This window comes from Notothenia coriiceps, unplaced genomic scaffold (genome assembly GCF_000735185.1).
Source record: "Notothenia coriiceps isolate Sejong01 unplaced genomic scaffold, NC01 NC01_scaffold00008733, whole genome shotgun sequence".
Classification (NCBI taxonomy): Eukaryota; Metazoa; Chordata; class Actinopteri; order Perciformes; family Nototheniidae; genus Notothenia; species Notothenia coriiceps.
The window spans coordinates 56,393-82,022 of NW_011341434.1; the positions used below are offsets into that span (position 1 = coordinate 56,393).

The 25,630-nt window shown below is 42.0% G+C and overlaps 2 protein-coding genes across 2 annotated transcripts in view; one reads left to right on the plus strand and one right to left on the minus strand.

Moving 5' to 3' along the window:
- Positions 1-800: 800 nt before the first annotated feature.
- LOC104944745 (plexin-A2-like) lies at positions 801-18,760 on the minus strand. The gene is made up of 3 exons (XM_010770319.1): positions 17,409-18,760; positions 14,418-14,600; positions 801-1,097 (listed from the first exon to the last, which is right to left on the minus strand). Exons 1-3 carry the CDS (start codon positions 18,636-18,638, stop codon positions 801-803), a joined length of 1,710 nt encoding a protein of 569 aa, XP_010768621.1. The 5' UTR covers positions 18,639-18,760.
- A 1,249-nt stretch (positions 18,761-20,009) lies between these two features.
- The window catches only part of LOC104944747 (plexin-A2), a 60,095-nt gene continuing 54,474 nt past the window's right edge, over positions 20,010-25,630 (plus strand). Inside the window, exon 1 of the mRNA XM_010770320.1 lies at positions 20,010-20,014. Coding sequence (XP_010768622.1) covers positions 20,010-20,014 — 5 coding nt within the window. The remainder of the gene's footprint in view (positions 20,015-25,630) is intronic.

The window sequence follows — 25,630 nt, forward strand, 5'->3', positions numbered from 1 at the left end:
GCTTTTTGGAGCTACTCGGAAACAAATGACAGATCTGCAATTGCCCCGATGCCCTTATCCCATCTGTCCAGTGACTCTGGCTCAATACATTCCAGCAGTCAGAAGACAACTGAGAGCAGTGATAGGGGCTTTTTTTTGGCCGCACTGACACCTAATCCTATTTCACAGTGCCATGCAGCTGCGCCAAAATAAGCACTTGATGGGAGTTGAAAGTGATTACCACTGTTCACTCTTATCTCCAATGAGTGCAGAGAATATCGTCCTACAACAACAACTCCTCGCCTCTGTGATGCCGGGCCAACTGAGGAGCAGGCGAGGGGGGATACAGCCACGCAGAAAAAAGCTGCTAATGGTTTTCTATGGCGCGTGTGTGGTGTACAAAAGAAGCGCGCACTGTAAGGCGATTCGCATGGATAAGTAATTAGAACAGTGGTCCATCCCCTTCCACACAGACTGCATATTTAACAATCCTTAGACATACAGCTCGTGAATGTTTGGGAGTTGCCACATTGGATTTTGGGGATAAATCATAATCATCTGGTAGGATTCCAAGTAAATGGCATTTATAATTTAATACTTTTGATTTAAAACAGTCTTACTGCTAATTCCCTGGCTGTACGCGATAATAAGGATAACTGAAATGCTAGTATCTATGCAGAAAAAAAACATACTTTTTGCAAAGTCCTGATAAACTGGATAAAATCCAATCCTCAGAAAATGGGGATTAAATGTATTGTTTCATTGACGCGATGGCAAAGTATTCCCATGCTGTATCTTTTTCATACCGAGTAAAAAAACTGCTAAAGCTGCAAATACAGTATCTGGCTCAAGGACGTGTCAGCTTGGTGAGCGCTTGCTGGCATGAACTCGCGGGCTTCTAGCTGAAGACCGTCTCGCTTCATCTCCCTGCCGTTTAGCGTTTCTCCTGACAGCAAGAGGCGAAAACGAGGGCGTATCCTCACCTGATTGTCAGACATGACATAGAGAGAGTTCCTGTCAAGGGAGAAGGCCATGTCCCGGAGGATGGGGCTGCTATCCTTCATCACGCTGACTGTCTCGTACAGCACTCCTCCCTCCAGAGGACCGTCCACTCTGATCTGCAGAGACACAGAGAAATACAGAGATGAAGACACAGTGAATGTCTGACTGCAGGACACTACTGTACTTATATGTAATGTCCACTGTATATCCATTTGTATGCCTAGTACGCTTCCTTTACATCAAGCTGTATGCAAGCTCCCATTGTCCCTTTAAAACAATGGTGTGATGAGAAAATATTATTTAAAAGTCAGCTTTATAAGAAATTAGATAAACAGCATGTTCATATGTCAACCCACAGACATGATCATTGATTTCGGAAGACATCCCCACATACATGAAGTCGTATCCATCAAGAATCAGACAGTGGAATCTTACAAATAACTCGGGACAATTATCAACTCAAAATTGAACTTTGAAGCAAATTGTGAAGCCGTATGCAAAAAGGGGCGCCAGCGTTTGTGTTGTTTGAGAAAACTTTCCTATTTCAACATTGACAAAACCATGATGGTCATGTTTTATTGTGCTTTTGTTAAGGCCATTCTGTCTTTTTCTCTAGTGTCATGGTTTGGTAACCTATCTTTAAAGGGCAGAATCTCTCTCAGTCAGATCGTTAAGGGGTCTAGCAGACTAATAGGTGAGTCACAGCTAAACCTGGAGACCCTGTACCTCAGACGTTTACCGCGGTTATTCAGCTCTATGTTAACGGATGACTCCCACCCTCTGCACAATGCATTCCAGCTTCTTTCTTCAAGCCTGAGGTTAGTATAGGTCCATAGGTGTCTAACCAAACGGTATAAAAACAGCTTTGTTCCAGCATCCATCGCACAAATTAAGTGCCTATTTATTTATTTATTTATTTATTTACTTGATTGTTTCATGTAAATGCTAGTGGTGTTTACATCTGATGGACCACGGGGTACTCTTTTTATAGATGTGCCTGTTGTTTTAAAAAGTTTGTCATAATGGATCCCTTGTCTTTTAACTGCAAACCAAATATACTTACGGATACTAATTAAATAACCTGATCCTGGTCATGGTTTGATGCCTGCCCAATTTCACATCTAATTCAATGAGTATTGTTTGTTTTCATGCTTAAAATGTGTCAGAAATGTATAAGAAACCATAACTATTTTCACTTACAGTAAGGGGCTAGTTGCATTTTTGTGAAGAATACATTTTTGAAATATTCATTTAAATGTAACCATTGTACCAGTGTACAAAATGTCCTCCTCTTCTACAATTGTGTTCAGTCATGAGTCATGACAAATGAACTGAAGTCCAATCATGACGAATCAGTTTTGAATACTCTACTACTGTATATAAATCAATGAGGACACTAGATTGTAAACCCAGAGGCTGCTTATGTGAAATGTCAGCTTGTTCATTTAGGAACATGAAGTGCCCTGAAGTAACTCAAAGATTCTTAATGGAAGCAAAAAGTGAGCTGTAGAGAAATCTCTTCATCACTCATTTTTGTCACCTAGAAAAGGTACGTTCATTGTAGATGAGAAGAGGACACAGAAAACATCTGCCGCTCCTCATTCAGTTGCGAATCAGATCCTTACCCTGAGGTAACGTCACCCAGTAGAGTTTGGAAATGTGTTCGGTGAGCTCAGCCTTAATTTGACTTTAGAATGACTTTCAGGCAGCAATCTTATCTTTTGGGGCTTATTAAATGCAAGCATGGAAAAACAGATGCCCACTGGTGAAGGGCTTTCAATTCTCTATACTCCCACCTCTGTCTACAAACAAGATGTGCTGTTGCAGTGAAGGAAACAAATAAGCCGAGCTGTCTCACTAACAAGTGGCTTACTGATGTCGGAGCTGTCGAGATGCAGCCTTGTAAGGATGTGTGTGTTAAGATGTAAAGTGGTGAGTGAGCTGAAAAACCCTCTATTACTGCTGATATAAACTACATGTCGGTAATACTACTGAAAAGAAACCCCTTTTTTGTCTGATTTATATTGCGTAACCATTGCTCTGTGTCTTTTTCACCAAAAAGACTAGGCAATGTCCTTAACAAATGTTATTTCACAAAAAATATATTTATTTGCAATCATGGCTCCAATCTTTCACAATTGGTGCCGGAATGATGTGAATTGCATCATACAGAGATGATAACTTGACACTTGAAATATAAGTCAGAAATGTGAAATAAGAGAAAAGTCTGAGAAACGCAGGGTAGCTGGAAAATCCTTATTAGCTATGCAAACCCAGGTCGAAGCCTTATTTAAATTCCAGGGAGATTGGATCATTAACCATGTGATGCAATTACAGTGAAGCTGAATTAATTTCTCAATCATAATAATTGAAATAAATGCAAGATAATGAAGATTTGGAGCTGAGAATGGTGGAAGTGTTGCGATACGTCTGCAGTGCGATTGCACCCGTCTTCCCTACACGCACCCCGACGAGTGGACCCAGGCGACCTTGCCACCACAATCAAATTTGACTACAAAAGATTTTTGAATGCGTGCCAGCTCTGGCTCTCAATGGGGACAGTCAATCAATACAAACTGATTACATGATTGGATCCCATGGGCACCAAAACTTCATCTATCAATCAACGCCTACACCTTCCAGGCAGCTGTGCCTCTCCATCCGTCCGCCAAAGATGAAGAAGGGAGGGAACTGTGTGTGTGTGTGTGTGTGTGTGTGTGTGTGTGTGTGTGTGTGTGTGTGTGTGTGTGTGTGTGTGTGTGTGTGTGTGTGGTGGTAGTAATACTAGGGAGGGAGGGAGGGTACATACTGTGGGGTACAGAGAAGAGAGCAACGTCTCCCAAATACAAAGTAATGAACACAATAGCGACATGATTTTGTCTGTTGATTCTAGATCATTTGAGGCGACTGTGTCTCTCGCTGGTTATTACCTTGACACCATGCAAAATCCCATTTTTTAAATAGTTATTTCATATAAAGATTTGTCTCCGAGCTAAGCTTCTTTCTCTATGCTCATTGTCTGGTGTCTCTCTCTTGCCCTGTCTCCTCTTTTGCCTTCTTCTCTTCCTCTTCCTCCATATCATATTCCTACTCTTACAGCACCACTATCCCACGCAGTAATGGAGCCAGTTTACATTATTGTTTCCCACACTCGGTATTTCATAAATAGCAGAGATAGAAACCAGAGCATGCAAGCGTTTTTGGGATGAAACCATCGTTTTAAAAAACAAAAAGAATCCAGTCTGGAGAAGCTACTGAGCTCTTTGTGTTTTTAGTTGGGGGGTAATGGAGTTGACTGAGGGCCAGGGGTTCAGGAATGAGCTCAGACTGATACTGACCCATCGTGACCGTTCCGTGGTGTTTGATTTCAGCGGATTTAAAAGTGTTTTTATCATTTAAAACAGGGCTGACCAGGCAGCAGCCCTCTGGGAGTACAACAGGTCCTCAATCTCTCCTTAAGCCCCACAGCTCTATAATGAGAGTAAGGCAGGTTTAATTGGTTTTATAATGAGCCTGCTTGTAGGGAAAGACACACACAAGTGGCACACACAGGCACATACTCACCTAAGCAGATGCGAGCAAACAAAGAGACACGTACACAGAAACACTACGCACACTCTCCCTTTTGTTGGGTGCTGCCATTAAATGTTTAGTTGTAAATTCTGTGCATGATCACTTGTTGGATCAATACATTATCATGGATACCAGGAACACACAGCCAATATGCAACAATCCATATCATGCAAACTGAAGCCCCATTCTCACTTGACATACGTTTTCATGATATCAACATGAATGAATCCTGTGTATGATCCGCAGCAGGACAAAAATGCGGTCTCACTCGTGCCGATTTCAATCACAAATGCTTACAGTAGCTAATTTGTACATCATAAAAACGATCTGATCCGCGTCAGATGCTTCAATGTGGTCTTATTTAAGTAGTGAAGACATTGCTTTGAGGTCAATATCAAGGTCTACATGTATTCCAAAAGAGCCTCAGTAAACCTCTTTTTCAATGCAAGCTGATAACCCTTGTGTTGTCCGTGTCATGTAAGAGGAGATTTGCCATTAATACCACATGTTCATGTGACCTCAGTGAGCTCGTCTTTTCATTCTCTCTTCCCAGCGTCCCACAGTCGATTGGGATATATATTTAACCCATGAATAATATTCAAGCCAATAACAGCAATATCCTTCCTGCTGCTAAAATTCCCTTGCACAACCGGTGATGGATATAAACAACCCAGCTTAGTATTGCTTCCAAAAACAGATACGCAACCTGAGCCCATGTGCTCTTAACGAAAACAGCCTCCTTTTCTGGGGCTTGGTTTGCATCTTAAATGCTCGGCTGCTCTCTCATCCTGTGAGAGCCAAAGAAAACAAAAAAAAGCCAGACTTCTTAGATGTCACTTGGCTAGAGTCGGGGTTGGCTCCGTTGTAAAGCTGCCAGACCTTGCATGAGCAATCCACTCACCAAAATGTCTCTCTTGTGAGTATTTACATATGGGGTTGATTTGGGGATTCATTTCAGGAGATGAGTTTATTCATGCTGAGAGGAAGTATACATGGAAATGTCCTCAAACCTCTGCTTTTCCGCTGCAGATTGGGAAACCTTGTAAAACGGATGATTATGTTTATGTGGTAATCGCTGCCCAATCAAAAAAAGTCAAATTGTGTCCATATGTGGCCAGCCGGTCGGTGCCCTTCACATTCACCCTGCTAACCTAAACATATGGATGATGACCCAGAAGGCACGGAGCACTCTGTTGAACCAATCATTTCCAATCTGCCACTCAGACAAGGTTTCATCTGTCCCTGCAGACTGCTCTGTCCGACAAACACAGAGAAGTTGGTTCATTTCTGCTATAATTAACTTGTCTTATTCAGGCGTTACATTACATTTAGCTGGAAATCACTGAGTCATGCATGCAAAAAACTCCAGAAAAGCATTGTTTTTCATGTAAAACCACAAAAAGTAAATATGTCACAATTTTGAAGGAAACCACACTTACATCTTAAGTAAGACTGGAAAAGGGGCACGGAATGAAAATACACTTAGGACTAGATTGAAATACACAGACAGTAAGCAAGATAGATTTTGGCAGCAGCTTGACTCAATATTGTGACACGGGGCATGCAGCGACATAAGGGCCAGACAACTGGCCACCTTTAAGGTTGAGTGGCTGTGCATATGGTCCGATCGAGGATGACAGCCGAGGCGAGCGGGCATTGATTAGCCCATATAACCATCACGGCTCTGTGAATGCTAATGAGACAACGGTCAGGGATAGAGCTTATGGGAGAGATGAGCGTTCAGGGGAGGGGGGGTCACTGAGGTGGAGATGTATTACAGGAGAGGACTAATCATTCAGCCATCACATTAACTACCGTCACAAAGAGAGGCGTATTGATCCCAGCCACTACACTAGATACGCAGTTTTTTTGGAAAGTGCCCATACACGTTTACCAACTGGGTTGGAAGAGAGATCATGGCGTGTGAGAGTGTGAGCGTGTGTTCATGCATGTGTTTTAGAGGTTTATTGTTAAAAGCCTTCCAGTTGCTACAGCCAAAATGTCCCCTAACCTTCAGCCGCATGGCGAGCTTCCAACTCTCCATACCACAATTTCTACAACTCAACCACAGTCTCCTCTCAGTCTCAGCATGTTCACGTCTCTTCTCTCTCCTTGAGGACATGGTTTCCTGTTCTCTGTTTCCTGTCCTCCTCCGTACGCCCCCCCTTGTCCCTCCAATCATTCCCATTGTTTGTCAGGTTCCCATGGCCCACCAACAAAAGCAGTGGGAGGGGGACAGTGGAACAATTCATGGCACCCGTATGGTCTTCATTTTGCTGACCGCAATGCAGTCACAGTCCTCTTGTGTGTTTCCATTTGTGTGAGCAGGAGAAAAAGAACAGAAAGAGAGGGAAGAGAGGACAAAGGGAATTGTAGAGAGAGAGATGGATCTGCTAAATAAAACTGCAGTCAGGAAAAGCAGACTGAAGGACACCTCTCTTTGTTATCGCAAAATTGCCTTTCTTAATACCATTTACTATTTCGGCTGTACTAAGACATCTAATGGCGATCCGCTCTGAAGGCTTTCACCCTCAGGTTCAGCTCCCTTCATGCAGTTATGGAAATCCTTTCAATTTAGCCTCAAACACACATATTCAACCTTTGCCCCTCCCCTCCTCTGAAAGTCCATTCTGAATGATTGCAATCGCCAAATCTCCTCTTCTTGGGTCTTCATAGCAAACTGTGACTTTGAAAAGTCCAAGTCATTTAGCCGCGGACTGGAGAATTTCCCCACCCGTCAACTCTCAATAAGCCATAATGAATCCACTATTTGCCCATTAGAGTATTTGACTAAGGCTTTCTTTCTCCATTTCTAAGGAAAGCTGCGAAACACTGAGGTAATGTGCTGGTTGGTTTTATTTTGTTTAACACTGCACTACCTTAATATTTAAGCATGTTCATCTTTCAAATTATATTTACTAGCAAAGAACTAATTTTCTCTTACAATGATGGACCAGTAAAGGCATCTGAGGCTTGCTTGAACATTGTTGATGCAGGTTAAGGGTTCAAGTGCATGATGCTTCAGTTAAACTACAGCTTCTCCATTAGATCTCACTCCCAAGCTTATGGAGACCCAAGGTTTGAAAATCAACCTTCCAGAAACTAGGAATATCTCAAAATAGAGTTGCACAATACACATCATAACAGATTCAGTATGTCATGTTACATCTGATTGCTCTTTTTATGCAATTGTGGTCCTTCTGAGTATTACTGGCCTTTGCAAAAACATTTCCTCAGAAAATCAATTCCATTAAACGCCCGTTATGTGTCTGCGGAGTGTTTTATGCTTACTCAGTCACTAGCTAGGTTTCGGTAGCATAGACACACAAATATGCTGTCCTTGTGGAAAAAGTGAAATGGTGTTTAGCCCCTGGGGCAATGTGTTTGTTTGCCCCACAGCAGTAAAGGCAGGAAAAACTGTCCAATTAAAAATAACCAGACATATTTTCTCTGCATACAGTAAAGAGAAATGTATAGTAGCAATGTTAAGTGGTTACAGTGTAGCAACATAACCTGCACAAGTAGTCACCCAGCTGAGCTTCCTAAAAAATGTAACTACACCCTGAAAATACAACACAGCGACTCCAAGAACTGTGATTGGTCAGTCGGGCTTGTTTTTGTTTTTTTAAACATGTGATAGCACAGTGATTACATAAGGCTAATGTTGCTATAATGCACAAGTGAATGAAAGACAGTAAACACAGTAACTGTTGAGAGAAATATAGAAGTGTGACAGGTCACGGTCATGATTATCTGTGTTACAGTTATAGTTGGCCTATAGTTAACCCCTTGTGCCAATTCTGACTTAAAGAGGCCCTATTATGCTTTTTGGGGGGTTTCCCTTTCCTGTGTGGTATAGGTTTTTGTGCATGTGGTCTGCATGGCTACAAACCCAGAGTTCCCTCCAAAGGGATTTTCTCAACGATTGGACTCAGTATGAGAACAATAAATACCTTTTTTAACATCAAAGCATGGAAACACAAAAATGAACACAATAATTAGCTAAATAGGGCCCCTTCAAAACATAGCGCTGTTACTAAAACAAAATTATAAATGTCTCTCCCAATTTGAATTGATTTGTTCAGTTAAGTCAGTAGCCACTAACTGTGATTCATAATATTTTTTCAAGAGATAAATTATTCTTTCATCATTCAATCATCAATCAATCAATCAATGTTTATTTATATAGCCCAATATCACAAATGTTACATTTGTCTCAGTGGACTTCACAGTTTGTACAGAATATCAGTATGACAATATGACACCCTCTGTCCTTAGACCCTCACATCGTACAAGGAAAAACTTCCAGAGAAAACCCACAGTTTAAAGGGAAAAATGGGAGAAACCTCAGGGAGAGGTGCATCACTGAACACATTTGTGAGCTACCACCATCTTTAATTGTCTACATTTCAATAGTAACATTATTCTCAGAGATTTTCTCTTAAGATTTAGTAAACTCAGATAAGCCGGTGATTTTTATTTGAAAGATTTGTATGTACCAAGTTCACTTTCTCTTTCCACCAGACAAATTAGTATTACGTATGTCAGTGAGATGTATTCATGTTTCTCTATACATGTTACATGTTCATGTTGATTTAAATGTTGTGTACCTCTGGTTTGATCTCTGGCACCCTCTTTGTAGAGCTTGCTTGATTTTTTTCCGCATCATCACCTAGAGCCACACCACCAAACTCATCATTGTCGCAACAATTGGTATAAACCTTGATGTGACTCTACTGACTGTAATGCTAATTTAGCAATTTGTTGCCCCTAGCATTTTGCTATCAAAAGGAAACTTTGCAACTAAAAGTGACATCAATCAACTCGTCCTGCTTTGGGACTGGAATAGATTTAAACAGGGATCAGTGAGTAATAATGGCTTTTACCTGGATTCACCTCATTAGTGCACGTCATGTAAAGTGCAAAAGCCCCTTTGTATTAACACATCAGTTACCCACCGGGTCATATTACTCAGCTAAAATCAACTGCCTAAGGCAACAAACTGTGGCAGGTGATGATAGAAATATCCTGTTATAAATCTGGACGAGGAGCAGGCTAAACGAGAGATGTTGACGGATTCATCCATATGCTGCATGCAGCCCGGATGGTGGTTATCCCTGTGACCTTTGACCCCGGTTACACCCTTCCTTTGGCAGGTTTGACCTTTGCAACGGCCCTGCTGCTGGAATGATCTGCTGATGGCATTTGTTGTCATGCCCCATTTCCACTCGGCATGTCCATTTAGGGGTGATGGAATAGGCTTGGAGAGGTGACCCTGTGCTCCTCCGGGGCTCCTGGGAGTCTGAATCATGGATGCTCATTCTGTCAGAGTAATGACAAACTCTGGCCCTTTAGACACTCTGCACTTAAAGCAGTAATGATGGATTCCTTATGTTCCTAACACACACCTCCTGCTCACTTCCTGAGAACATGCAACATACTTTTTCTTTGTGATTTCACTTCTCTCTCTTCCTGAATTCTTTCCTCCTTTCCTCACTTATTATTTCAGTATTTTGACCTCTGTTTCTGTTGTTTCTCTCCTTTGCTATTACTCTGTCTCAGACAGTCGTTCTCTCTCTTTCTGTCAGGCTATCTTGTCTTTTTCCCCTGTGGCTCATCCAATGAAAGAGCTGCAGTGATGCTATCTGTGCTCCCAGTCTGGACTGTGTGTGTGAGCGTGTGTGTTGTGTGTGTCAGACAGATTGCTCCTCATAAGACTGAGGCCCCCGGGCTAATGTCACAACAGTCCTCTCACACATTTCCTCAGTCAGCTGCATGCCTGTGCGACTCTGCAGAAAGCAGAGCCCCCCGGTACTACCAAGTCAATTCAGTTACATCAGAAAACAAGCCTTATAGGAACTTGATTATAATATATCAGTACACTATGTATTTCAAATGATACATGATGTCAATGAGCTAAATCAACTTTATGAACCGCTCAGAAAGAGGTCATCTCATGTCCGTGGGCCCGGTGCAAAGGGTCTTAAAGCGATGAAAAAAAAGACGGAGGAACATTTGAGTGGATGATACGTTTCTATAGATGTCTGTTTCCAGTACATCTGTACCGTGATTGCTTGTGCACACCAAACCTACCTAAATGCATACTAAGGCATGCCAAGGAGCATTCAATGGTCAGTGTGTTCAAACAAAGTGCGTGTCACACATGTCTGAGTCTAAATTGAGAGACTATGTCTGACGATGTTGTATCTTTATGGAACTGACAATATGATTTACATGTCCACTTCGATTAGCGATTGGCCAGGTGTGCAAAGCAAATAAAGAAGTCTAGAGCAGAAATGATGCCATGTTTGTGGATTGACAGATCATTTGAAACAATTTTGATCATTTATTACTTTCTTGTAATTTAATTCAAGAGGAAACTCCTCATTTGAAGTGGACGTGCAAAGCAAGCCCCCTGGATAGGAGACTGTAAGGCTTTTCTTTGTCATATATTATAATAACTATATATCTATTATTGGTATTAGACCCTTCGGAGAGAACTAGCATTTTTGGTTGTATTTTTTCCAACTATTATCTTATATTATTATATTTCTAATTGCTTATTAATGAAAACAGCCCTTAAATGGTCAGAACTTGAGTCTCTTTTAATCCCTCCTTTTATTTTTCTACACTTTTTCACATTTTCTTTCAACATTATGAATGCTTTAAGGTGACTGAGTCTTAAAGTGCGCATCAATATTCCCATTTCAATGTTTGCCTTTTATCGCCCCTCTCTAAGACAGCTGCGGTCGATCAGTACAGCTATAAACACTTCTGCCTTCAGACACGGCCATATGACACGTTTGAACTAGTTCCTTTCAATCATACACTTGTCAGTCAGTACTTGTCAGTACTGTATTAATCCTCAATCCACACGAGAGCGGGTGATGCAAGCACAGCAGAGCAGCAGAAACCTCACACTGAAGGAATACTAAAGCAAGCTTGAAGGAATATGATTGGCAATATTCAATTTTTCTTATTATAAGCTAATGTTATGCCAACGGAACCAATGGCTTTAGTCAATATATTAACAGTTTAAGAATGACCTGGCCTGTGTCAACCTGTGTAGTTTGTGCCGACTCTAAAACAGGTCACTAGTATATATTATTTTAAGGCTTAAGCTAAGTAGTTCCCAAAACAGCTTGGCACTGTCATATTTTAGAAAGGCTTCTCAAGTGGGAGTGAAATGTGCATGTGTTACGGTCTATTTTCAACTGCAGATTTGGTGTGATAGAGAGTATTTATGGCAGCAGAACAATATATGTGGGGTGATTCAGTAAACCACTGTGCCCAAATTCATCATAATGAAGAAACTTGTCACCCAGTTCAACAGTGTGACTCACTGGTGTGTGTTTTTAATAGTTTGAGGACACCAATGAAGGTTGAGGCAACACACAGACCAGACTTATCCCCAAAACAAAGGAAAACTTAAGATTGACTTGAAAACAGGAGACTCACAATTAGGGATGGGAATTTGAAAGCAAATGTATATTCAAATATTCGACCCCCAAAAAAACTTTTAACCGATTGACCGAAATGCACATATCCTATAAAAACAAATGTAGGAAAAATGTTGAAAAAAAGAATAAATAAATAACTACATGTTCAAATAAGTATAGAAACCAAGTCGAATTTGTCAAATGTATTGAACTGATGATCACAGTTTGAACAGTTGACAGCTATAGGCCTACAGCTTTCATGCTTAAAACATAACTTGGTTTTTAAATGAAAGAGGGATCATACACGAACAACCTAACGGGTTAAGGTAACGTAACCCTATTACAAGAGAGATCAACAACCTATAACAGGGCCATGCACAGAATGCAGCTATTCAATACTCATTCTTGTTTAAGAATATGAGCATGAGGTGATTCACAATCAGGCCAGCTGTAGAGAAGACCCTCTCAGCTGGAATTTGGGCATAAGATGAGGTTTGAGTCTGCGTGATCTGCGTGTAGGGAGGGGCAGCAGCCATATCATTAGCTAGAACTAGCTAGATCTGATGGATTTGGACATAAACGCGAGTGAAGTATAACCGGACGTGAGAGAGAGAGATCAGCAACTGCAGCTCTGCCCGCTGTGAGGGACCGGTGAGCGGAGCAAAACACACCTTTAGACCTAATACACTTAGCTATGGCACTATATACATTGAATTATTCCATTTGATCATATGTAATCAACTTACTGTAGATACCCTTCCGAAAAAACTAAAAAACAAAAATATCCCTACTCACAATACACAAGAAAGAATTTTATTCAGCCTAAAAGATACAGACAGCCCTGTGTTATTTAAGATGCAAAAATCCATGTCAAGTACACAGAGATAATTGCCCCTTTAAATACTTCATAATGCTTAACGCTATTCAAACCAAAATCCACCAGGACAGTGTTAAACAAGAGGCACTAGAGGCACATTATTTCCTGTTACTAATGCAACTAATACAAAGGCGCCGGAGGAACAGGCCTGTGCTTCAGTCGTGGCTCAAGTTGTCATGGGTGGAAATTCACATCGATTTGTCCTCAGCACAAAAGGCTGAAGATACAGCGCTCCATGATTACTGCACCTTTGTTCAGCATAATGTCCCACATAATCACCATGATACATTAAACATAACTAGTCATGCTAATTAGGGTATTAATTGATCACATAATTACATGAATTAGTGTTAATGGATTAAAGATCATTATTACCTAAATGTGCCCGGCAGAAAGAGGGGCACAAACAGCTGTCGGTGGATTTCTAGTTGCCGACTAACAAATGAGGAAATATGGAGTTGCGTGGCAGAAACTTTTTTTAAATGATGTAAGACATTAAAGGGACATTTCAACAATTTTCTCTTGAGGAGCTTAGTTATGTCAGACAGTGTTGATATCAATAAAGTCATCAGGGTGATTTAGGGCTTGGCATGGACTCGTGAAATTCTTACCAAAGAGCCTTAGTTACAAAATGTGGGTCTTGAGTTTGATTTACGCCAAAGAGAAGGACGAACAAAAAGATGCTATATGTTGCATTGTGGGAAATGTAGGTTTAAACATTTTCAGACTTTGACTCTACTAATAAGGACATTTTGACTATTCTTTTTGTAGTCTTTCGCTCGCAATTCCCCAAACTTTAAGGGAGTGCTGTGCTAAATCGCTGGAGTACAACTTTAATATTTAATTATCAGGTTTTATTATAAGTCTTTTAAAATCATCAGTGTCATCAGGTCAGGTACCTTCCTACAAAACATACTCCGTCAATATGTCCTGGTGATTAATTTTCAGTTGACAGAGACATGTAGCACTTATGAGGAGCAATTAACTTGAAATGTCAACATTTATAATATGAATTGGACAATTAAAGTTATTTCTGTGCTTGGACTTGATGCTTGAGATTGTTGCAACTTGTATAGCCTGCATCAATCTCATCCAAGCATTTTAGCAATTTTTCTGTTGCTAGTTTTTAACTCGTAAGCTTTAGAAACATGTCTTGCCCTTTGTTAATCCCAACCTCTAATTAGATTTGGAAGGAAGTGCAGTAGCTGTAAATGGGCACTGCATCAGACTTATTTGAAATCGCTTGAGTTGTGGGCAGTGATTCGGAGGTCTAGGACCAGGCTCCATTTTGCATTTGTATTGAAAATCTGAAACAGGAAGATAAATCTCCCTGACAGAGATGCCAATGGGTCATCAATAGCAGCAGCCTCAAGAAATCATTGTTGTGTTTTGAGTAGATACCGTAAGTGCAGTCATTTGTCATCAAGTGGATCTGGTTGCATCTCTTTGCTGTCAACAACCACACATTCCCTCAGTATTGAGTTCAGTGTGTGAAAAAGGCAGTTTTAGCCTGTCCTGCTTGTCAGTGACTGCATTTCTGTTCTCACCTTCTTCAGCCGTCCGCTCTTGGTCCCCAGGATGATCACACTGTGTCCGTTGTAGACGTAAGAGGTGACAGAGGTCAGCCTGTCCCTGCTCTCAGTGAACACCGTGCGACCCGACACCAGCTGTGAACCTCCCAGGGGCTGGTTTATATCCAGGCCACAGAAGTGATCATCGATGGGAACGGGCTGCGTGGACAGAGGGAGGGGGTTAGTGACAGGTGTTGGGGAGAAGATGAAGAAGGCATTGAGAGTGGAAAGTCAGAGATGTTGTTTTCGAGGAGGCGAAGGGAAGAAAACAGGAGAAGAGGTTAAAAAAGGGAGGGATAGAGAAGAGGGGAGAGTGAGAGGGAGGAGAAGTGAAGATGACAGATGTAAGGAGGGGAGGTGGAGGTACGAGAAAGGGGGAAGAGCGTAAGTGGGAGCTGGAAAAATGACTGAGATCACGGCAGACACATACGAATACAAGAGAAAACTCAAACTGACCTTTGGCAAGCCCCACATGCATTAGGTGCACCATTTTCTGGGTTACTTCAAGAAGGTTAATTCTGCCGCGTTAATCAGCAAGCCTCAGAGCGGGCAAATTCGAGGGGGCAGACTAATTGCTGATGGCAAACGCAAGGAACGCTGTGTATTTTGCGCCTCTTTCTGTGATTTTAAGATCACTCGATCTGACATCACACAAACACTCAGCACAAAAGATGTCAGGTTTTGATTAAGCATCAAAGAGAGCTGCATGCTTTGCAGTCCTGTTACATCTACTAACATTCACTTCAAGCCTTTGCTAATTGCCTGCCACTCACTGTATGCATCTACCTTTTAGGGCAGCTAATTTCTTATTTCACCTCCTTGAATTCCTAGGCATATTCATCTTTTGTTGCTTTCCTTCCATCAATGTACCTTAGTCTACTGAATGTGATTGGTGTAGTCAACTCAGCAAAAACACATTTCCTATCTTACCCCAAATAAGACTTTCTTTGCCTTTCGTTTTTGAAACTAAATATTGTATTTGCTTATGTGAACATAAGTCATTAGAATATATGTTTCAAGAGTTTCATTCGTTCCTATTCACTGCATTTGACGTTAACGCTGACACATTTTTTATGTAAATTTGAACTTCTTGGAAATAATCCTCAGAAATATTGTATAAGGCATTCATTTTATCAACCGACATTCAAAGTCTCCAGAGGATGAATCCTACTGACGAAAATGATGCCCTTATGTTTCATTTAGCGACACCGCAAGTTGAAATGTGTCATTTTAGAGTATAAGTCTTATCAGCTATTGCACTGATTGCCATGAAATTGAATGCATACATTCATCAGATTGATTTTTAGACACAAGCAAACTTTTCTAATTGTGTTAGCATCTTAACAACTAAGCATGGTTAAAGCTGCTATAATTTAGCAGGTTAGCATTTGAATTGAGTGCTAAAATGACCATTTAGCACAGGGGTGTCAAACTCAAGGCCCGGGGGCCAAATCCGGCCCGCAACCTCATTTTATGTGGCCCCACAAGAGCTTGCAAAGATATAATATGTTTATTATACGGTTACATGGGGATTTACAGAAGCACGTTGCCCATAAACTACATGTCCCACAATGCATCTCAAATTAGACCCTTTTTCTCAGAGTTTCACTTTCTTTCTTCAAAATATGCAGTTTTTCTTAGAATTTGATTTTGCTAAGAATCTTTTTTTTTTTTTATGTAAATGTATTTTCAATATTTCACTTTTTTTTTTTTTTTTCAAGAATGTGGCTTTTCTTTATAAATCATTTTGTGACATTCTCATTGAAGAGACTTGCAATTATAGACTTCTGCTTTCAGACGTAGTTAATTATGAAGTTATTACCCTATCCGATAATAATCCAATGCAGAGGCAGTAATGTAATATAATACATTATTTTATATATATTATATATGTATTTATATATTTTCTTAACTCTTAAAGTTACAACCGGCCCTTTGATTGCAATCATAATGCTGATGTGGTCCGCGATGAAATTGAGTTTGACACCCCTGAAATTTTAGCATAATGCACCCCTTTGACTTAGTACAGCCTTTCAGAGTATTGGGAGTCTGGGAGTCTACTATATAAAGTAAGTTTAGGTACAGCATCTTATTAAACCCCCTTGGTCTTTAATATTTTTATTAAAGTCGTTTTGTTCTTTTACTTGACACAGGAAGGAGAATATCTGATAACAACACATCCCCAAAAAGCAACATTGTGGCTAGCCCTAACCCTAACCAATGAATCATGTTACCAAATACACACAGTATCTAATGACATCTTAACAAAGCTGGAACCTTACCTTTCATTAACAGTGTAATTGAAATATAACGCTCTTTGGTTAACTGCACGGTCAGAGCAATTTATAGCATTATTATGGGTCTCCTTCCTCCCTCTGTTGCCTTTATGAATTACATCACATCTTATTTGTTTGATGGCATGGTGAAATCAAAGTACATGTTGTGAAATTCAAGAGCCATGGATGCGATGAACATCATTGTTTTTATTGGTCGCTTTCAACTTGTTTCGATGAAAGCCACTCATTAGGCAGAATTATAGCTTTCACTGAGGGAACAGACTTGGACATTTACAAGAAAGCTCTTTTTTCTCAAGATCAAGAACAGGTCTCAAAGGGTTCAAAACTGCTGACAGCGACAATAGTAGAAGGAAGGAGAGTGGGGGCGGGGGAGTGGGAGTCAGTGCTCAAACCTGAATAAAATCAAAGCTCAATACAGAACTCCTCTGATTAGCATTGTGGAATTAATCTCCTCCAGCTCTTCTGCTCTTGTGGGATCCTAAACAACCTCAATGGTGTCTTCAGCAAAGTTCTTGTTCCCTGCCTATAAGCTATTAAAGCTGCAATCATTGTTGTGGATAACCCATTTTTAGTAAATCTATATCAATGCTGCTCACCACCTTTTATATTGAAACTAAATGTGTGTTATAAGTGGCAAATCAGACCATTTCTCCCTCTATAGTCCACCTACCGCCTTGGTGCACTGCACGTCTTTCCCCAGCAGCCAGTGCAGCTCCAGATTTCCCTCTCCTTGGTAACAGGACTGCAGACGCTCCTTAATGCGTGTATTGATGTCTTGGATGGTGAAGACACAGAGAGCGGAGTGGTCTGGAGGGTCGTGGCACTGCTTCTGTCCCTTGGAGAAAACGGCAAAGAGCACGTCCTCCTGTGCGCTGATGTTGAGCGACTTTGCCAGAACCCTGCCGGCCTTGGAAAGGTACGCCGCCTGCAGCAAACGGTACTCCTCGCCTTTGTGTACGCACCCCACAGGAAGCGACACGTATGAGTGGAACTTTTTGTCACCTTTGCAGAGGCGGATTATGCGAGAGGTGTAAAACAGGTCGCCAGGGGATCCGCCGGCGGGCATCCCATTCTCAGGTGTCTCCGGCTGCACTGTCATGAAGTAGACGAAGTTGCCGCTGGCGAAACCGTAGATGTAGTTGATGTCAAAGTGTGGGACAAGAGCCAGCGTGTCTGAGGGGATTTTAATCAGAGAGGACACAAAGTCAGTATGAAGCTCGTAGTCCAGCATGGCAGAGGATTCTGGGTCACGAGGCAGCTTTCGGCTGGAGATAGTCGGGAAGTAGTCCTGTTTGCCGCCGACAGCCGTGCCGATGTACAGAGTGGCATCCTGACCCTGCGAGGGCACAACAACCCCGTACATCGTCCCTGTCTGGTTGTCACTGGACAGGTAGTGTTCCTTCTTGTGCGTGGGCTCCACAAGGATGAACAAGTCATCCAGCCGCATCAGCTTGCAGACGCCCTGGTACAGACTCCCGCAGGCCAGCAGCCGGTTCTGGGAGTAGTCGATGAGCAACAGTTTGTTAACATTGTCAGTAGATGCAAGCGGCTCAGAACAGGGCTGGACAATCAGTGGAGGGTAACATGCCTTGTTGTCATACTCCGGCCCCGTATCATGGGACACCAGGAGGGTGAGGTTAGCTGACAACTTGTAGATTCGGTTGACAGCTCCGATGTACAGAGCTCCTGTAGACTGATGCACAGTCAGGTGGTTCAGCGCCCAATCCCTCCTTTCCGATTGGAAGGCGTTCAGAGTCTGTCCAACAGTCGTCTTTTGATTCACAGAGATTAGAGTCAATAGCCACAGGGCCAGGGGCCATGACATGACCTTTAGAGGACGGTGACCTTTAGCAGGGCCACAGCAAGTCCATCTTTTATCAAAGCACGTTCCCATCCCCATAGGGCTCCAAAAAATACAGAGCTCAGACAAAGCACCTGGGACCGTGTGTCTCCAAGGATTTGAAAAGATGAGCTGAAGTGCTGTCTCGTCGTCCTTAAGTGTTCTTCACATCATTCTGAAAGAGAAAAGAAAGAAGCGTTTTCAACTCAATAGATCCTTGATACTTTTCACGAGTAGAAAAAATGCTTTCATGGTATCATCATAAGACAAATCTTAAAACAAAGAAATATATGTACTTGTTTTCGATTCTATCTCTGTTTAGTCGGACACATTAGACATCAAAGAAACAACTAATTATTTGTTCAAACTGTCTCCCCGTATTTACTAACCCGAGAGATAGTCCAATATTCCCACTATCAACAGGGGGGCTCATTATATTTGCCTCTCTGAAAGAGCGATCTAAATGTGGCCTATTACTTGAACAAAGCAGAGACACACTGTAGCTGCGCCTTTCCCCTGTTTGGGTGGCTAATTACATGATTCAAATGCATTAATTATGCGTCCATATTTTGGGCTCCCTGTTTTCCTTTCTCCCCTCTGCCTTGTTCGTTTTATGGTTGAATCCAGGAGGAATTAATCACTCTCCAGAGCAACCGACATTCCTAAATTAATCAGGCTTTTTTCTAGGGATGGCAGGGAGTCATTAGAGATTCACAGCCAGGCAGCATCAGCCCTTACACTTCCCTCTTTAATTTCATTAGCATATTTTATGTAGATATTTCCAGGGGACAAACAATGCCCCTCAAACACAGGATGGGCTGAAGGATGGATGAGTAAAATGCATGGCAGAGAATCTTTGATGGTCTTTTTACAGAAATGTTTGCCTCCCTCCGTCAAAACTATTATGTGATGCTTGTTTTAGTTTTATGCGAGGTATTTCTCATACAAATGACAAAATAAGCTCATTTTGAACAACAAAAATGATGTTATCAATTAAGTAGGAGCAACACAAGCTCCGTAGATAAAGTGGCTTCATACACGCTGTTACTTCATGGTAGTCCATTAATGGAGTAATAAACCTGCCTGCATAGGAGGACGGACCTTAAATTAAGACGCCTACATCACCCTAAATCCTGCCTGTGTGCAACCAGAAGCTTCTCCAATCCAGCTCCTAAAGGCTTTCCTATCTCCCCAGCATCCCTTTCACACTCCTCTAATAATGCTTTTTTTTCTAAATCATTCAAAACCCTTAAGGGAAATGCTTCTTCATTTCCTCTAAAGATATCGTGCCAAGAGCTAGAAAGCTTTAGCTCAAAGGCAACAGTCTGTTTTGGCTGCGACTGTAAACCGGGTGTTTTCTCAGCGAGACTTCCCGGTATAAGTAAAGGTTAAATGAAGACAGCCATGTCAGATCCTAATGCGGGGGTCATGATGCGGTGGGTGCTCTCCATTGGCTGGCTTACAGGACGTCCGGCTGAGTTGAGAGGGAGCCAGGGATGGAGCGGATGGACTGACACTGAGCTGGCAGGGTCTGCTCCTGCTCCTCTACAGCGTCTCCTGTCCATCTGTCCCCGCCACGCTCACATCGGGGGAGAAGTCACTCGAGTGTCTCGACCTCCTCTGCTCAATTTGGCAGGCTCAGTTTGAGCAACTCCACCCGTCTTTGGCCACTAAAGAACAACATCTGACATAGGGCTGGACAATATATCAATATAACGTCAAATATCGTGATAAGAAACTATATCGTCTTAGATTTTGGGTCGTCATGTGGCTTGAATCTTGCATCGTCCTGGATTCAACATTTATTACCGCAAATTAGTGTAATTTGTATTATTTGTCTTTACAAACTAGGTCATTGTATCAACATTACTGAAGATTATTTATCAAAAGTCTCTAAGTATGTTGAGAATGCACCGATAGCCAAACCTTCAGTGTGGTTGGAAAATAGAGTTATAGGCATTTGGTAAAAAAGATTGTAATATTGAATCCTCTCCATACCCCAGCCCTAATCTTTAATTGTGATACATGACATGAGTCTTACCTCTTAGTCACGCTCTGTTTATCTGTTCCTCTGCTTTTAAAAGTTACATGATTGAAACTTCCTCTTTTTCTGTTGTTAAGTCTTTTTTTCCAGCTGCACAGGAAAACTGTTTGCTTTTATTAATTCTTGAAAGATAAGATTTAGCAGCACACGTTGGCACCTTCCTTATTTTAGGAAAAACGATGTCCAGCTTACATGAGAAAATCCTTCAAATCATCTGCTTTCCAATCTGATGAGTCCCTGAAGGTTCTGTGTCGATGTACCCAGGACTTTCATCATTTGTCCATTTGCATGTTCAAACCCAATGAAAAGAGTATTCAGGCATTTTTGAGCATTTTCAGAGGAAGCAGTGACAGTCCTTTTATTTTTGACAGCTTCTGGGTAAACTGAAATATAAACTCTTTGAAGCATTCATGTGTATGTTTTCAGTAAACAAAATTGCCTAAACCAATGGACACCGGAAACCTTTATTCCTTTGAGAGCAAACCTTTTTCTAAAACATTCTTCTTCTTTTTGATGTAGGCTTCTTTGTGTTCTTTTTTTTAAACCGATTTAATCCTTTGTGCATATCCCTTAACTCATAAAAAGGAGCAGAACATTCATTGTGTGTTTACCAATCTATATATGTTATATTTACTCCGTGGGGTGTCCCGCAGAATCCCATTACTTTGAACTTCTATACTTCAAATCACACTTCCTAGCAAAGACCTTTGGTGTAATTTGTATTGTAGTCTTATCAGAACCTCAAGCCTCCTAGAAGCCATTAACAAGACAGTGCTCTCGATATCCGACCGCAAATAGCAGACAATATGATATTTGCAAAGCCAGGTTTGAGTCTTGCATGACCTTAAACAACAGACACCAGCAGTGCCATCCAGAGGTTAATTCAGTATTGAGAGACTTCTGTCAAATCCCGAGAGGAATTACGGAACAGGGAGAAAAAATAAGAAGAGCAGGCAGACGAAGCAGCAGCCTCATGGTTTCATCCATTTCTGTTCTCCCGGCTTTGGTCACGTCTAAGGCGTGAAGTCATGCTGCTTAGTGTTTACCCTGGATTATAGAGACAACTCTTTGCCCTGCACAGTCCTCCCTGCTGAATCCTCCGCCTCGCCACTCAGACACGCTCCAGCCCAGACGTGACTCATTCACACTCACACACAGGAACAGGGTTTGCTGAGGCCTCTGGGGGACGCCAGCTCTCAGCGGGCACCAATCGTAGCATAGATGAGGGAGAAGCCGGCCTCCTTTGCTCCTCAAACACGACCCTTTGACCTGGATCGAGATCAGTGGAACCAAAGCTATCCTTCAAGTTCAGCTTTTATTGGGGTGAAATGCTGTCATACCTTAGCTAGCGCCCAGTTTGTCATGATTCATGAGACAGAGAAGGGTTAGTTTTTTCTTGTTTGTTGACCCATCTGCCATTAGAGATGGACTAAAATGTGAAGAGGGGGTCTTTCTTTGTTAGCCTGTCAATGTGCATCATTCTCAGTCCTTGTTCATGTTCGATAGCATTAAGGGCTTAAATCATGGCCATGTAAAATAATAATTGGGGTAGATTTTCAAATTCTAATGAGCTATTGTGAATAACACTCAACAAATGAAACGTTGGAGTTAACTAAATCTATTCTGTCCACAAATTACACATAATTGTATTACTGTAGGTTAGTTGAAAGCAATAATATTAAGTTTAAGTTTAACCGAATATGTGTTACTTATACTTTACCTAACCTAATACAATTATGTGTAATTTGTTGACATAATACATTTATTCAAATGTAACTAAAAAACTCATAACTTGCATTTATTTTAAGGCAATTTAACTCATAACTAAAGTTTTTTGGCGACCGTTAAACACAAAAATGTAACTTTTTTGATATGATGAGGAAACACAGTGGATAATGATAAAGGCATAACTATCTCTGTTCCTTAAATGAACACAATTTGTAGACTAATTTAGCAGAAATAGCACACTGTTAAAGAGTTAGTTGTTTGCATTTTGTTATCAGATGTGTTGGAGATCGGTAACACTGTAACAGACGTGCCATGAACTTTTTAAAGGTCAGGAGAAAACATCTCCATGCTCACACTTAGTCATCGGGAGTCATTGTCGTGAGCCTCAGAGGCGATAACAAATATTGTTTTGTCGCTGTTGTTTTTTGTGGCCTGGATTTATCTGGCTGCAGAAAAGCAATAACAGTATAAGACCACAGGAGCGGAAAAGTATCTTAACTACAATAGTCATAACGTGCGTGGATTTTTGGGTCAGTGGTTTTTGCTAAGAAGAGTTCCTTCCAGGAGATGAGTTCAGATTTGGGGATTCATCTCTTGCTGCAGCTCTTCTAGGCAGTGTACTGTACAATTTTTTGCACGTACAGTTTATAATCGTACATGGCCTCATGGGATACTTTTGTATGGGGTTTCCTGCGAATACACATGGACGAGTCATTGGGGGGGAAGGGCCTGCGTTGTACACATTACACATGAATGAGCTGGGAGGGCGCCATCCGCAACATAACTTGACTTCCAAATGAATAAATGAAGGCAATTAGTAGATCTGTTTACAATGTTGTGCAGACAGAAGTAGGTCAAACGTGGTGGAGACAGGGGGGAGGGGGAGCCAGGGCCAGGGGCTGTCGCTGGTACCTACAGTGATGAGTCGGGGAATTAGGACATGAAGATGCCGTCTTTATTAAGCATGACTTGTAAATGGATGTCAAAGTGAATCACATGGGACCGGTGGGGTTTATTAGAAACAGGAATGTTTTGTGATCAGTCCACCGTGTTTTATCAGTGGCTGCGTTGTGGAGGGCCACCCCAGGGCGGTTGGCGCCTCCCTCATAAGGCCCCCTCACAGAGATGCAGACTCGGGCCTTAGAGGGCATAATGCGTTGTAGCGTGGATGCTCACACTGCAGATACCCACAGGATATCACCACTTTGATGCTGCACTGTGACATTTTGTGACAGTTGGCCTGTGGTTAATTTTCCCCATTATGTTCTGCAATGTATATTCAACCAGAAGTGAACCCCCCAGACTTTTGTCTTGGTCAGACGAAAAACAAATATTTAGATGAATGATACGCTTTGTAATGGAAAGAATTGCAGTAAAAAAAATTTGTTTTGCTGGTACTTCTGTGTCCCGGCATGATTTTTATATTAACAAAAACAAACCGTAATTGCCTTTTCTTTCCTTACTTGTTGTTTAGTTTATTGGTCAGTGCAGATATTGCACGCTTTAGTACTCTCCAGCCGGCCACTAATCTTGATGGTATTGTAGCGGAGGACGTCTGCGGCGAACGGTAAAGCAGCAGTATGTCACCGAACACGCTCTGCTCTTAATAACTGCAGGATGCTGCGAGGGGACCTGGGCCGAGGCAAATGTGACAAAGGGGACCAATTCCAACACATCCCCACAACACAGTCAGCAGCCTGCTCTGCAATGCATGCCATTATCTTAGGGCGTATGCATTATACATGCAGATACAGTACCATATCTGAAATTGCTGTTAAGAGCAGGGCCCAGATGAAGGGGTTCTGCTACCACCGCCAGATTTACCCATGCATGCCTTTCTCCTCCCTTTCCTCTTCTCAGCTCTGTCTCCTCTTCCATAAATCTCATTGTCGGTCTTCCTTGGTTAATGGTGACGTCAAGCAGGCTCTCTTCTGTCGAAGCCCTCGTGTTGCATATATGATGAGCAAAGAGGGGAAAGTCAAAGTGACCTCCAGCACTGTGATGAAAACCGATGCAGCTCGAGTGCAATAGAGGGTCTTCTATAATTCAGCGAGCGCAGAAGAAGACAGATCGAGCAGCGTTTTTTATTTGGACCCACACAGCATGTGCGCCTTGCTGCAGCGGCTAACCCGGCACCCCTCACCCTTAGTGTCGCTTAAGTGCAAGAAAAGGAGAACAAGGGGTAAACAGAGGAGTCCAACTGGGGCTCTGAGTGATCTGTGGACGGTGCAGCTGAGGGGAATAGAGAATGAGGGTGTTGAAATGTGAGATTTACTCTCTAGCCCTGAGACAAGTACAAAACAGCTCTCCAGTTGTGTTTTTTCCTTTAAGAGCACTCTGTCTGAGCCATTTTTATTTGGCTCGATTTCAGCCTTTAGCATGGCTGTCATTTTATTGTCTTCTGTGTTTTTTGTCTTGACATCTGTACAATCTATATGTATATATATAACATCTATATTTCTGCACAGACGGATTCAGTTACATATCCGCAGGGTTATATTGCTTTTGCATGCATGAGTCGTAGAGAACTGATAGTGAATATACATTACACTTGGCAGTGAGACTAGACGCCAGCAAGTGTATGAATGAGAAAAATAATCAAACGCATTGACGCAGGGCAACCATGTGAAGCACATATGTCCATAATTCCCACACCACTGCACTCAGAAATCAAAGAAGTTATTCCAAAGGAGCCTGTATGTTTCCTCTGCTTACTCCATCCGAGCCCATATGGCTTTGTGGGGTGGAGGATGCCAAGGTTGGAGTTAGCTGGCTGGAGTAATTAAGATCAAAGAAATTACAATGCAAAAGAAACAGCTGCTACCTCCACTGCTGACAAATCACTGTGAGCATGAGGAGACAGCAGGAGACAGCAGTAGACAGCGAGCAAAGGGATAGAGAAACAGTGGAGAGCAGGCCCGGACTGGCCATCGGGAGGACCGGGAGGTTTCCCGATGGCCTGGCCTGATAAGTGGCCTGCTGGCCTGAGGATCTTTTTTTTTTATTGTGAAAGCAACGCTGCGCAAATGTGGGTCTGACTCTGCCTCACAGAGGGTGACTGGCTGTCTACATGATGTGGTCTGCCGACATGGCCACTTTCATACAGATCATACTAATGCCCTCGATTGGTCTCTGTGTGTCATTCAAGCTCGGGAGGGTGTATGTGTGGCGCGAGCGAGCGAGAAAGCGCGCGCACCGGTTACGTGTATTGTTGTTAGCATCTGGTGCTAGCTAGCTGCGCTAACGGATATAAGGAGCTGTTTCAACAACAAGGTGGAGG

Excerpts from the sequence above, each read along its gene's own strand:
- LOC104944745 (XM_010770319.1), bottom strand. The coding sequence starts at position 18,638 with ATGGGGATGGGAACGTGCTTTGATAAAAGATGGACTTGCTGTGGCCCT. Across the intron at positions 14,601-17,408 it reads ACGTGCAGTGCACCAAGGCG|CCCGTTCCCATCGATGATCA; the intron begins GTAGGTGGACTA and ends CTGTCCACGCAG. Across the intron at positions 1,098-14,417 it reads AGAGCGGACGGCTGAAGAAG|ATCAGAGTGGACGGTCCTCT; the intron begins GTGAGAACAGAA and ends GTGTCTCTGCAG.